Consider the following 14,748-nt stretch of genomic DNA (forward strand, 5'->3'; position numbering starts at 1 on the left):
CTTAATACCCAGTGCCAAATACAAGTCTAATGTGGAGTTTTCTTTTGTGCTACTTTTAAATACATATTGATCATTTTGCTAATATATTTTCTTAATCACAAAGAAATTTAGATAATCCTGTAATTAAGCTGTCCCTGCAATTCAGAGCACAATACTGATTTCAATATCTATCGGAGCATCTCCTTGAAATGTTATTCTCGTTTTTCAATACCGACCGGAAAAGTATTCTATCACAAAGTTCTTCTGTCAAAGCTCATCACAACCTTTTATGCAGACAATTACAAAGATCTTTTGAAAGTATATTAATTTACAACTTTGACAGGCAAGGTGCATTTAGGTTTATTGTGCCAGGGAGGAGTATTTATCTAGCAATCACAAGCACTTACTCCTGTTTATGCATTTGGCAAAGTTCCTGAGATGGCCTAAAGTCCCATATGGCTGATTTGATTGTCCACAAATCTCTTCCTCGGAACTCTCCCTATCTTAGAAAAACAAAACACAAAGTAAGATTAGGATAAGGAAATTTGTGTTTCTTTCCGTCTTATGTCTCTACTACTTTTGGGTTGGTTGTTTTATTTATTTATTTCTCTAACACATCTCTAGTTAATAGCCTGCTTAATTTTTTATCAGTTTTCTTGTGAAATCACATTAATTAGTTTACATCACCTGTTAGCATGCTAAAGTGATTGCAAACATCTGAAAGTGTTTTCCCCTTTAAGAGAACTTGAAACTACGTCATATATAAACTTGAATATGCTAAAATACCGGTGGAGAGGACAAAATGAAAATGCTTTCTTTTTCCAGCTCTACTATGTTTTAAATATTTGCAAACTGGTTAGCTATTCTAGACATTGTTTTAAATCTTTACTGGAACTTAAACTCTAAGAAGTGAGACTGTATGCTCTCACACGAGTCAGACAAAGATATAACTAGGTATCCTGATAGATTGAACGGATATGTTGTTGGAATTCCTGGTTTATCAACACATTCTCCATTGCTTCTCTCATACTGTATCCTCTATCACCAGTTCTATTCAAGTGAGGTAATTTTTTTTGCAAATTTTGAAAACAGAATTCAGACTTCTGAAACAAGTTGGTTCCTGATTTACTGTTTGCCAGCCAGGCTATTCCATCATAGACGTGATAGAATACTCTATCTGCTAAACTGACAGTATGCCTGCCTCATTTGGAGTCTGGCGGACTGTTGATGGAATACTTCCTAAGAAAGTCCAATTGAGTAGGGGCAGTAAGAAAAAGGACTTTACCCCATCTACCCTAATTAGGATGGATGGTGTGAAGACAATTATTTTCTGTCTATTGCCTCGAGGCCAAACGTGGCAGTAAAGAAGAGGAAAAAAACCACAAAATGTCCTCCACTCCCTGGGAACAAACTAGGGTGTGGGCTATTCGATTTTTAACAAACTCCCACATTAGTAGGCAAGGGTGAAATCAAGATACTGCTCGAGGCAGACTGTGGACGTTGGACTCTGAGAACAGGATGGCGGTTTTAGATTTGCTGAACACCTATGTCCATGTGTTGATCCTGAAGTCCCAAATGATGGATCTCCTCTTTTGTGGTGGTGTCAGAACAATTTTAATTCCAGTATTCCAGTCCTGCATTTCAGTCTTACCTCAGCCCCTCGGTTTTTCAGAGGTCATTCTTGTAGTAGCTGTGCAACTTTGCATTTCAGCAATTAATATATTGCTGTACCTGATAACCTAATCTTGATAGTGAGCCTGCCACATCTGTTTGTGAGCCACCTGGAGGTAATATTGTTGATGTCCACCCTAGGGTTCTTTATAAATGAACGAAGTGGCTCAGGACCCTCAGTGGTGGGTGACAGATGCCAACATGATAAGCAGAAGACCGTGTTCCCTGCTCCTTCTGGATCTCACAATGGTCACTCATACGTCGACTGGGGAGGTCACATGGACGACAATGGCGCTGTACCATTGAATCAGTCTTTCGGACCTTAGTGCCAATTGTAAGACCATCAAAGCTTTTCTGCCTTCCATTAAGAGCACAACGATCCAGGTGCTAACGGACAATACATCAGCCAAGTGGCACTGCAACAAGCAAGGAGGAGTGAGATCCTGTGCCCTCAATCAATCAATCAGAGTTCCTATTGAGCACGGATAATCACCAGTTAGTGTCAAGTACTGAAACCTGAACTTGTATTCCTCAGGAGCAGATGAATGTTCCTCAATCCCCAACGTCACTACAGCGAACACCAAGGCTCACTAGTAGCAAAGAGGAGGAAAGGGGAGTTGGAAGAAAAGAGAGACTGCACTGCTTCTCGTCTTCTTGACTGTCTCGAGTGGATGTCCTCAAGTACTGCTGAAACCCAAAAACATTATATAACACCTACAAAATGACACTATAAAACTTTACTAGTACGCTTTCTCAAATACCTGTCAGTTGCAATGCCTAGCAGCTCTCTGTTGAAATGGATATAGGAGAATGGAACTGTCCTGTACCCTTCCTAGAAGGCTGTAACAATACTGGGAGGAAATAAATCAATTTGTAAAGTCTGTAACCACTGATGTATCCCCTTAATCTCTAGATTTTCCCAATTACCTGTGATCCAGTAACAATAAAAGTTCAATTGTTTTTTTCTTTATAATGCTCTTTCAATATTGGAAGACCTCTATAGCTTCTTTCTTTAAGGTCTCTGTCCTTTGTTGGTAAGCAAATTATATCTATGCATATACCTATAACTACATGTTTTGAGTCTCTAAAGTGATTACAAATGGAATTACAGCTGCAATGTATTTCTTCCTCTTGCTACTGGTGAACACTCCGAAAGTCTCTAGTGAAATAACTGTATTCCTTGGACTTCACAACAGCCGCTAAGTTCCTGTGAAGTTTCTATCCTGGTCTACTGTTTCACTGAACTGTAATTTTCTCAAGTATCCAAGTTTCAACTGAAAATAAAGACTTACTTGAATTGCAGGATGCCCTTTTCTAAAGCTACATGCTGGCCAAAACTCTGCTTACTTCAGACTGCGCGCACATCAACAATGCTGTGAACTCTCTGCTGCTTCGAGTCTTACTGAGGTTTAGTTTTAAGTCAGACAATTTTGCTGTTGTTCGAACTCCTCGCCTCGAAGTACCGGAGCGTTCTTAAACCTCCAGAAAATGCTCAAGGAACTGGTAACTTGAGCGTGAAGTAGCAGCGAAGAGAAAGGCTGCCTACCTCAGCGCGAATTCCAGTTGAAGTGCGCAGCGTTATCATCAAACGTGCGCGATGGCAGCTGTGGCTGTTTCTCCTGCAGATGAACTAGACCGCCAACCTCTCGGCACAATAGCGGCGGCCATCTTGGAATTCTGCGTTAAACGAAACGACAGTAACCTGAACCACAAGGTCACCAGTCTCATTGGAATTGAATGTCGAAACCTGGAACACAAGTAACTAGGGAAACCTCCCACAGCAGAGCGATGCCTGGACCCCGACTGGCTATTCCTGACAGTTAGGGTCTCAAGGCACTGGATGAGGGGAGTTCTGCTGTTCAGTCGAGAGCTGGATGGCCAGTTCAGTCGAAGAGCCAATTCTTGAGGTCCTTCCTGAATTGAGGCAGTGAGGGTGATTGCTGAGATGAAGAGGAAAAGAGTTTCAGGTCTAATCAGTGAGGTAGGAGAAAGATTTTCCTACGGCTGTGGTCTTGCAGATCCATGGGATGAGGGCCAGGGCCAGGTGGGCAGAGTGGAGTTGTCTGGTGGGAGTGTAACTGAGATATGCAGGTCCGATGTGGAGGGCCTTGAAGGGGTGTGTGGAGCTTGAAGGTGATTCTCTTGTTGACTGGGAGCCAGTGCAGGTCTCTAAGGTACCTGGAAATGTGGCTGTGGCGGGGAATGTCCAGGATAAGTCTGGCAGTGGCGTGCTGGATTCTTTACAGCTTCTTTTGGAGCTTCTGAGTGGTGCCGGCGTAGAGTGCATTGCCTTAGTCGAGCTGGATGCTGATGAGTGCTTGGGTGACCGTTCTTCTGTATTTGATGGGGATCCACTTGAAGATCTTTCAGAGCAGATGGAGTGTGTGGAAGCAGGAGGACGAGACAGCGTTGATTTGGCGGTTCATTGAGAGCGAGGAGTCGAGAATGATGCCGAGGTTACATGTGGGGTTGGTCGGTGTAAGGGGAGCTCCGAGCATTGTGGGCCACCAGGAGTCGTCCCAGGCAGAGGGGGTGAAACCCAGGATGAGGACTTCTGTCTTGTCGGAGTTGAGTTTGAAGCAGCTGTCCTTCATCCAGGCGGCGACTGCCTTAATTCCAATGGGAAAGTTGGTCTTTGCGGATGTAGGTTCATCGGTGAGGGAGAGGATCACCTGGCTGTCGTCAACGTAGGATACAATGTTGAGTCCGTGGTTTCTGACAACGTCTGCCAGCAGAGCCATGTAGATGTTGGAGAGTGGAGCTCACGGAGGGCGACGACACAGCTGATCTCTGTAGGTTCATATGTGAACAGTGGGAAACGGACTGCTTGGAAGTGGCCGGTGAGGAAGGAGAGGATCCACTCTAGGGCTCTGCCTCAGATACTTACGTGGAGTATTGCGCAGAGGGTGTGGGGGGAGATAGTGTCGAAGGCAGCAGAGAGGTCCAGGAGGATGAGGGCTGTGGTTCGCCTCGGCAGAGGAGACTACGGACATCGTCTGTTGTGGCGAGGAGAGCAGTCTCTGTGCTGTGGTTGTTTCTTAACCCCTTCAGCGCTAATGACAAAGCCAGCTCGTCATGGGCGTTACCTGCGCTACGCGGATGACGAGCTGGCTTTGTCATAAACAAGCCATTTTTTAAATTTCAGCGCACAGCGGGAAAACGCGGTAGGGGTTAAAGCCAGATTGGGAGGGGGTCCAGGATCTATTTTGTTTCAATGAATTAGGTAAGTTCAGCATTGTCTACTTTCTTAATGACTTTATCCGGGAAGGGAAGCAGAGAGACCGGTCTGTAGGTCTTGAGGTCCGTTGCATCAGCTGAGGTTTTCTTCAGAAGGGGGTTGATCTCTGCATGTTTTCAGTCTTTGGGGAAGGTGATGGTCTTGATGGAGCATTTGATGGTGCAGCACTGTTCGGGGGCAATGGCATCGCCATCTCGGTTGAAGATGAGGTGGAGGCAGGGGTCCGAGGCGGCTCTGGAGTGGACGGTCTTTATTATCCGTAGGTTGTCACCAGTTGTGAGGGTAATCCAGTGAGTCAGGGTCGGCTGGGATCTGGAACATTTGGGTGCAGTGGTTACGGGGGTGGAGTTGGTGGGTCTTGTGTTGTGAAGCGGTCGTAGATGTCAGATCTTGCGGTGGAAGAAGGTAGCGTGGTTGTCGCAGAGAGCTTGGGAGGGGGATGTCCATGGTGTCTGTTCAGGGTTTGATGGCGTTTTTGATCACAGTGAAGAGTTCTTTCCTGTTGGGTGTGTTGGTGTTGATTTGTTCCTGTATGATATTTTCCTTAGTGGCTCTGATGAGGCAGTGGTGTGAGGTTGCAGGAGTTTTGAAGGCTGTGAGGCTTGCTGGGGTCTTGCTGCTCCTCCATCTTCTCTCAAGCCATCTGGAGGTGGGTTTGGACTCTTGGAGAGCAGGGGAGAACCAACTGGCTGTGTGGTCTGTTTTCTGGAGGGTTTCCTGAGGGGAGCCAGAGTGTCAGCGCAGTTGGAGATCCAAAGTTGGAGGCTGCATGCCTATGTGTTAGCGGAGGTGGTTTGTTGGGGAGAGCGGTGGTGAGTTCGTCTTAAGAAACCTTGCTTCTGCGCGGGTGGCGGTGGGCGTGATGGAGTTTGGTGGGTTGGTGAAGGAGAAGTGGACGCAGTTTAAGTTTGCAGGTGTGGCTGACAGATATTGTTGCTGGCGCAGAAGATGGAGTTGAGCATGTATCCTGCTGCATGCGTTTGGGAGGTGACCAGTTGTTTGAGTCCAATGGAGGCAAGATTCTCCTGTAGAGATGAGGTGTTTGGGTCACTGGGGTTGTCCAGGTGGAAATTGAGGTCACCGAGGCAAAGGCGTGATGTGCGATGAAGTCTGCTATGGATTTGCTAACGGGAGGTGGGGTTTAGGGGGGTCTGTAGACGAGGGTGCAGCAGAGGGTGGTCGGGTTGGTCTGGATCTGGATGGGCTCCATGTCGGGTGAGAGGTCGTCTGTGCTGGTTGTAAGGCAGAGAGTGTTCTTGTGTACTATGGTGACGCCTCCTTCTGGTCTGTTGGCACAGTCCTTGTGGATGATCTTGTAGCTTTCAGGGATGGCTGTGGAGATGGCCGGTGCAGAAGTGGGGTTCATCCAGGTTTCCGTGAGAAATTCAAAGTCAGTGGAGATGGAGTCCACAGTTCCCAGATCTCCATGTCGTATTTCTTGAGGGAGCGTGTGTTGAGTAGCATGCAGCTGAGGTGGTTGCGTCCAGATCTTGGGTCTATGCTGTGGGTGAGCCTGGTTTGTATAGGCAGGAGACGGTGCAGTTGCACAGGTGAATGGTCCTTGGATGTCGTTCGTTGATGTGTGGTGGCAGGCGGTGTTTCGTCCGGTGTTGATGGCGTGGAGGAAGCTGGCTTCTTAACGGGGCAAGAACCAGGGTCCCTGGCAGTGGGTGTGGTCGGGCTTGCCTTTGGCACACCAGAAGTCGCCATTAAGTAGTGGTGGGGAGGTGCTAGTCAGCCGAGAGGCGGGAAGCAGCACTTGGAGCGAGCGGAGCTCCAGGGGCAGACAGCGTTGAGGGCGGGATGGGCGATGGGAAGCGAAGTGGGCACAGAGAACAGCACAGAAGGAAATCGGGCACAGAAAGAAAAATCCAATAAAACCAGAGAAATACAAGAAACAAGCATTTGCAATGCAATAAGTCTTGCATTTGCAAGAGTAAAAGCTATTGGCATTGTAAATTAAAATGCCATTTATCGGTTTTGATAATTAACACATACATAAAAGGCATTGTCATTTATAATGCCAATAGCTCAGACTCTAGTAAATGCGAGACCTATTTCACTTCAAAGAAGTGGCTGCCATTGGCCTGGGCTGCTTGGAAAGTGAAAGCGCACATGGCACGCTGAATGTTGCAGGAAAGCATGTTGTGCCTGCAGTAGGAGAAACTCATTAGAGAAAATAGTGCTTACAGTGGAAGCTACATCCCTACTGACACCTGTCAATGCCAGCATCTTCCACTCTGTTGTCGGGGACTGGTAATACAACACCTAGCGGTGTTGTGATAATAGGGTTGCTTGTGATGGTCCTTTTTGCTGCCGAGAACTCCACTAATAAATAGATTTGCCTATAACATCCATCTCCGTGTCTTTAATACAATCTTGATTTTCTCTGCCTATTTCAGGAAAGGCGTCATAGTCTAAAGATACAAATAAGATTTGTCTGCATTACTCAGCTCAGTGATGACCAGGTTATCGACTCCAGAAGGATGAAAAGCTAAGTCAAATCTACTGGTTGTTGAAAATGTCGACACCGAACATGTCCCTAAACCCCTGCACCAGAAATGAAACTGTCCAATAGTCTGAATGTGGCAGCCAAATGCAATGGACAGTCTGTGGGGTGAAAGCCCAAGCTGAGCACACAACAGTTCCTGTTGTGTTACACCACCATACAAATGCCCCAGCATTCTGAAAGGTGTGTGAGGAGAAGGGTTACCCTCCATGAGCCCAACTGGGTAACATCAGTCTGTGACCAGGGTACTATGGATCTTTGAGGTGAAAGGTCACTGTCCAACAGACAATTGCTGAGGGCAATCACATTATCAGCCCGACCCCCTTCTCGAACAGGAACGCCTTAAACGCAGGCTGCCTAAGACCGCTTCGTCCTCTGAAGTCATCACAGACCTCTCCCGCTCCCACAGAAGCAGTCGTAGAGCACCACCTCCACATATACGGATACAAGATGCGAAGGGTCTGGTCAAGTTTGTGCCAAATTTGCTCTGAGTGCAGCAACTTTCCCTGATATAAGGTACAGTTCATGCATGCCTCCTAGAATGTACGCCACACTGTGTCACTAATCTGCACATACTTGTAAAGACGTCTGAGGGGGAGAAGCACACCCATGGCACAGCCGTGCTTGCAGTGTTGGCGGAGACCTCTTTATCAGTGGCGTGGATTCCACCCCCAGATCCAATAAAATGTTTGAATGCCCCACCCCCGGGGACAGTGTGGCGCAGCGTGCGTGCAAATCACCGCCACATAAAAGCGTGAATATGCCCCCCCACACCCGAATGGGAAGTAAGTGTAGATGCTGGCTTCACCGGTGCATTGTGTGAAATCCGTTTAGTAATTAATCCGTGCCCCACACTGAGTCTGTAGATGTTCCCTCAGTAGTGCAACGGCACCTCTGACAGTGCTGTGGGCCCATGCCCACTTCCCCCAGTAGTGCAGCGCAGTAGAACAATGTCCTTACACTGGGTCTGTGAAGGAGCCTTCAGTAGTGCAACACACCGCAGCACCTCCCGGACTGTCCTATGAACCCTCCTCCACTTCCCCTCCGAGTGTAGTATCTCAGCGCCCTCACACTGGGTCCATGGATGCCCCTTCTGTGGTGAACTGCACTGACACTTGACAATAGAGCTTTGTCTGCGGACCCCCCACGCCCGGCAGTGTTTGAATGCAGAGACACGCCCCAGGTAGCCCCGCCCCTTACTGTAGATCATGGCCATGCCGGTCTTGTGCAGGAAGCGCGCCCGGTGGTGCTTGAAGAGCCAGATGGTCAGGGTGGTGAGGGTGAGCAGCAGGGTGACGTTCATCAAGCTGACACTGTCCTGCCGGTGGCTCTCCTCCGCCGCTTGCTCCGTGACGATCCCCTCTATGGCGCTACTGCTTTCGTTCTGTCCCAGCAGCCCGGGCACTACGAAAGCCAGGGCGAGCAGCAGCCGCCGCAGGACCAGGGCCCGCAGGGCTTTCTCAAATCTCACACTAAAGACATCCCAGGTCGGAAATGCAGCAGCCATTCCAGAGGGACACATCAGCCAAATAAATACATAAGAACAGCCGCTTGTTTATATTTGCATTGCGCTTTGACTTTAACAATAGCTGCCGCCCCACACAGCACTCACGGGGTGGGGCAGCAGCTATTGTTAAAGTGAAAGTGTGATGCAAAAATAAACACGCTGCCGTCAATGCGAAAGCAGAATTTTAAAAAAATTGCTTACCGACTAATGAAGGAGACAGTGTAACGCTGCAAGTAAAAGATCCAGTCCTGATGGGCGGTCACAAAAGGAGACAGGGCGGTAACAAGGAGGGACTAAGAAGCCTCATTATCAATTACAAGCCAGCATTTGCCATGGACAACACCAGCCAATGAAAAATATGGGTGGAGGCTTCCACAGCACTTCTACATCATATCCTACTACAGCATGCCTCTCAGAGCGAGCAGCGCATGCACTGCAACGCTAGGCTCGACCTAAAAAGAACAACAGAAAGGCATACAATAGTCACCACTGGACCACCAAGGAAGAGATGCAGGCGGGAGCCTGCGGGTGGAAGAGGGACTGGAACACTAACAGAAGGGCACACAGCTACCAGTTGGAGCTGCGAGGTGGGGGAGCAACGCATGCTGACAAGGTCAGTGAGGTGCCCTTTGTCTGGATGCAATGAGACTGTGTCTAGATCTTCACAAGATCTCTCTGAATGAGTGCACCTTGTGGTGTCCCGAAATGTCAGCACAGATTAGCTCATCAAGTGTCCTCTTGCAGACCACAAATGGCTACACCGCCTGGGAAATGACCTGGGATCACTTTGCTCTTTGTGACATGTTTGATGAGATCTTTCCACCACCTTTAAAAATATTCTGTGCTTCACCTTTTGCATGCATTTGACCTCCCCATCCCTTTGAGAGTTCCAAAAGTCCCTGAAGACCTGGCTATTCAGCTAATCTACTTGACCCTGCCACCTCTTGGATACCCTGACAGGTGACAAGAAGCGCCCTACAAATCTACTGATTGATTGCATTTCAGCGTATCTTCCTCATGAGTCTCTAGAGACTGCCTCAGTCTTTATGCTGCATTGAGATCTCAATTAAGCGGCAGACTGACATACTGTCTCCTTCAGATCTAGGGATGTCTGCCAGCCCCACAGACATCTGGTACCATTGGAAGGAACAGTTATCACTGTGGTTAATATCACTGTTGTAAATGTATCCTTCAAACGTTTGTTGTAAATGTGTCCTTCAAACTTTTACATAGTGTTACTTTTTTTCAAAAACAGACTCCCAAAAGTGGAAATTGTTTTTCGAAGAAAGCAATACTAATGACCCACTCCCTCAATGGGAGTAATGGTGGAGGTTATTAGTTTTTTTTATTTTTACTGACCCTCACCACTAGGGTTTGCCTGGCATTGATGCACAGCAAAAAGAAAATAGCCATCAAACCCCCCACACTAAGAGGCATATCTACAAAGCCCCACGATAAATATCGCTAATCGCGCTTAGCGCTATTGAAGTTATCGCAGGCTATCTCTGGATATTATCGCTAAGTTATCACGTTATCAACAACGGCTATCTCCAAAGTGATAATATATCCAGCGATAGCGGCGAAATGCTGCAACACCGCTGGTAATCCAGCGATAACATGTCAGCGATAGGGTAGTCCTTGTTGATATGCCATGGGAGATTCAGCATGATAATCCACCCCCCAGGGCAATATGGGTAAGTCAGCAATTAACCTGGTGTAAGGAACCAGCATTAATCAGCTCTTTGCGGGACTTTCATGGTCGCAGCGCGGGAATGGGGCATCCTTGTTGATAGCGCAAAGCCGCTTTATCGATGTTCTGACATGTAGTGAAAGTCAGGAACGCCTACCTTGCATCTCATTAGCGATGAGATGCAAGGCGTTGGTGAAATGTGCGATGCCACAAGGTTACACATGCTAAAGCCGGTTAGCGTGCCCTTGCTAATACCGTGTTAGGATTATCGCCGCTTTACGGCTGAAAACGGCCGCTAAAGCGGCGATAATCATCTTGATGATGATATGCCCCTAAGTAAGGCGGATGGTTGAATGGATGGCTAACCTCCTATGGCCCATTCTCAATTGGGCCACTGGTGTAATATGTTGGTAACTGACCATGAGCAGACTGTCACTGACACATTAGGGTATGCCCAGCCCAAAATTGGGCAGGAGGACCATGAGTTTGGCAAAGTTGCAATCAAGTACATGCTTCACAAAACTATGTATATCACTCCCTTAGTTATGTCATTCTTGATATGCACTTATTTTGAGCTTCTTTATAGGTGTACCTGAGACCATGTTTCTCACCGCAAATACTTATGCACTTGATGTCAGTGAGCTACATGCATAGTCAGTCCAGCTCCCGCACACTACCTTATTAGCTGACATTTAGGAATTATGCAGCCTTTCTTTCAAAGTAGTTCAGTGTCACCCTTCCATGGGGGGGTTGGGAGTCATACTACCACATTCTTCTTTCTGCCACATCCCCCAAGGAGGAGACGCTACACCGGTTCTATCCACCACATGTGTGCCTTGATAGGACTAAGGAATACTAGGTGGATTTTCACATTTGTTCGATTTTTTGGTGCCCTGCCCATAGTTATTCATAGTTTAGCACTATAGGATTGTTTCAGTACTGTGTATAAGTAGTTAGTTTTGCAGGGGGTGTTTTGTACATGATAAAACAATTTCCCTTATTATGTCTCAGTATTCTGGATTTCACCATGGATAAATGATTATTAATCCTGGCCTATTACATTCCTACTTTGTTATCTTGGAGAATGTAAAATCCTTAAATCGTTTCTGGCCACATCTCACTGTAATTGTGTCAGTTCTCCTAGTTGCAGATAGCACTTTTCACATCTGTGCCTATTGTCAATATCCCACTGCCTGCACAGCCCGCTCACAATTTGCCTTGATTTATACAATGCATTTTTCTCTTCTCTCGGATCTCCATATCCTTATCTGTCCATTTTTCTTCACAGGTTGTATGTCCTTCCTCCATCCAGATTCCTTAAATCCCGTAGTCTCTTACCCCTTCTTTGCAACGTCTCTAATGTTTCCCCTTTGTTCCTGCAGGAAGCGATCTACCTCCCACAGGAGAGCTGCACATATGGGTGAAAGAAGCTCAGAACCTGCTGCCAATCCGTACTGGAACTATTGATTCCTTTGTGAAATGGTAATGTTAAGCTGCTGTGTTGCAATAAAACTGAGAAGGATAAAGATGAAGGAATAGGTTTTGGTTGAAAGGATTAAGTGCATTTCAAACGTCTACCACATGATTATTTATACAGACCTTAAGTTCCTCAAGGACTTGCCCTCAATACAGGATCCGTTCTCTGCCACTACCCTTGAATCCTATTTATAGTATTTATTGAGGGCACACCCAGAAAAAGGCATCATGGATATGCACGAAAAGGTCATGGTTGAGCACAGTATGCCATATAGTAAGGGAAAACAGGATGCAGAGAAAGATGGAATGGAACTCAAGATGGAAGGACTCCAGCAGATAATGTTTTCAGATTTGTTGCTGCTAAGTTAATGGAAAGGACTTCAAGGTCAAGAAGAAAAGGTCTACTTTCGGGGTTTTGCTATTGTACAAAAAAGTATCTTTTGAGAGGTTTGCAGGTAATATAAGCCACTGGAAAAGATCAGTTTTTCCCTAGCTTATGTGGGCAAGTGGAGTTGTCCTAAGTGGAACGAATTGCTCAAATACAGTGAAGCCTTGCAACACCTATCTCCTGCTCACCTTCCTTTTATTGACCCAATGCAGGGTCAATAAAAAGAGGGAAAAATAGGCTTCAAAGTGTATTTATAGTGATTTTACATGGGATTTAGTAAAATTCGCTGGATTTTTACAATAGTCCCGATTTCGTGATTTGTATTCCAAAATCATGGAGGGTCTGACAAAGGCATCACAATGAAAAATGAGTTATTACCAGTGCTTCCCTCCACTCCTGAGCAGGAAGGGGTGGGGAAGAAAATCTGCATCTGGTAATTAGCTGTCACTCTGTACCAGGACTGGACAACTAGGATTGACTTGCAGGCTAAAATATACAGAAGCCACAATGAGATACTGGTGCCCAATCTTGACACTAACGTAACCAGAAAAGAAAAGTGGCGATTGATCAATAATTTTTTGGCTCAGCTGAATCAAGAGATGCCTACTTTAACAAGGATATCGCTGCTCAATCTTTGAGACACTTGGGGCCCAGAACGCATTTAAGGGAATCGCTCAAGGCCTTGGGACCCAATGTCTCTGCAGACTAGGGCCCACGTTGTTTGATGGGTGGTAGTGTGACAACTCAATTTAGCATTATACATGCAGGCCTTAATAATTTTAAGTAAATAGAGCCTGTCTTTTGCCTTGCGTCACACAAGCATTTGTGCAAAACTTTATTTAATCTTGACTTAAGCAGCAATCTGGTTAGGGATCAAATGAGTAGATCCTAATTAGGAACTCACTATTTCATGTTTGCTCGAAGGGGGAGATTTACTAAGCTTTTGCGCCGGGTTTGCGTCAAAAAAGTGACGCAAAATGGCACAAAACCTTTTTTTGTTATTTACTTTCTAGCGCTAAATTTGTTTAGCACTGGAAATAACGTAAAAGCAATGCGAAGCAGTGCATTGCGTTGCTTCGCGTTTCTTTGCGCCATAGGTGCGTACCAAGGGTGGTGCATGGGCATTCCCATGCAGCCACCCAGTTTCTCACGCTAAACCCAATTTACTAAAAAAAAGTAGCTTGGGTTTAGCGTGAGAAAATTGGATCCTTTTCAACTAGGCACCAGGAAGGAGAAATGCTTTCATTTCTCCTTCCTTTTCCAACTTAACATGCGTGCTGCACTGTGCAGCATACATACAAAGTGGGAAAAGCTTTCCCTGTGTCTAGAATATTATTTTGTACAGGAAGGGTACCCTTCCTGTACAAAACCTATGGCTAGACTCATGCACACATCCTAGTACTGCAGCGCTAAGGTGTGTGCATGGCACAAAGCAGCTATAATCAGCACCGGTGCAAGGGAAAGGGGAGGAGAGCCATATCTTTAAAGATATGACGCTCCCCTGCTTCCCCCCTGTCGCGCAAATCAGCACAGCCTAACGGGGGTTGTGCTGCATTGCATGACTTTTTAGTAAATCTCCCCCAAAGTGTCTAGCCACGTTATCCCAGAGTGTCTGTACAGAATTATTGACTGCTGATAATAGGGATTTATTTATTTATTTATTTGAACTTATAATGCGCAACAGCTACCCGCAGTGGGTTTCCCGGCGCAAGGGATAGACTAAAGCAGAAAGTGAAGACACAACAACAATACCATTGACAGCTAAAGCGGCAGATAGATCTATTGAAAGAGTAGAGTTTTCAATTTTTTCCGATAACAGAATAAGTCGGTCTCTAATTTCAAGGCAGTGGGTAGCGCGTTCCAGGATTTGGGGCCTAGATGGGAGAAAGATCTACCTCCCATCTTCACGAGTTTAAATCTTGGAACAACAAAATCACAGTTTGCCGAAGATCTTAATGTGCGGCTAGGCTTGTAAGGTTGAACAAGACTCTGTAGATACTTTGGAGCCGAGCCCTGCTTAATTTTAAAGAGATAGCACAGGGCTTTAAATTTGATGCGGCTGGGGAACCTGAGCCAATGTAGATCGCGAAGAGCCTGTGTGGCAGAAGATCTCCTCGGGATGTTACATAAAAGTCGGGCCGACGAGTTTTGTACGACCTGCAGTTTATTTATGGTAGCAACGTCGGCACCAAGATAGAGGACATTACCATAGTCCAGGCGAGACGTTACTAACGCCTGGACAACGGTTCTCCTGGTGGCATAGGGCAGCATCCATAGAATTTTCTGGAGC

General features: G+C 46.3%; 1 protein-coding gene across 6 annotated transcripts in view; it reads left to right on the plus strand.

Annotated features, from left to right (window-relative positions):
- The window catches only part of SYTL1 (synaptotagmin like 1), a 452,201-nt gene that overhangs the window by 406,307 nt on the left and 31,146 nt on the right, over positions 1-14,748 (plus strand). For all 6 annotated transcript variants that reach the window (XM_078681778.1, XM_078681781.1, XM_078681779.1 and 3 more), the window contains one exon: positions 11,977-12,076. In XM_078681778.1, coding sequence (XP_078537904.1) covers positions 11,977-12,076 — 100 coding nt within the window. The remainder of the gene's footprint in view (positions 1-11,976; positions 12,077-14,748) is intronic.

This window comes from Lissotriton helveticus, chromosome 3_1 (genome assembly GCF_964261635.1).
Source record: "Lissotriton helveticus chromosome 3_1, aLisHel1.1, whole genome shotgun sequence".
NCBI classification, from domain to species: Eukaryota; Metazoa; Chordata; class Amphibia; order Caudata; family Salamandridae; genus Lissotriton; species Lissotriton helveticus.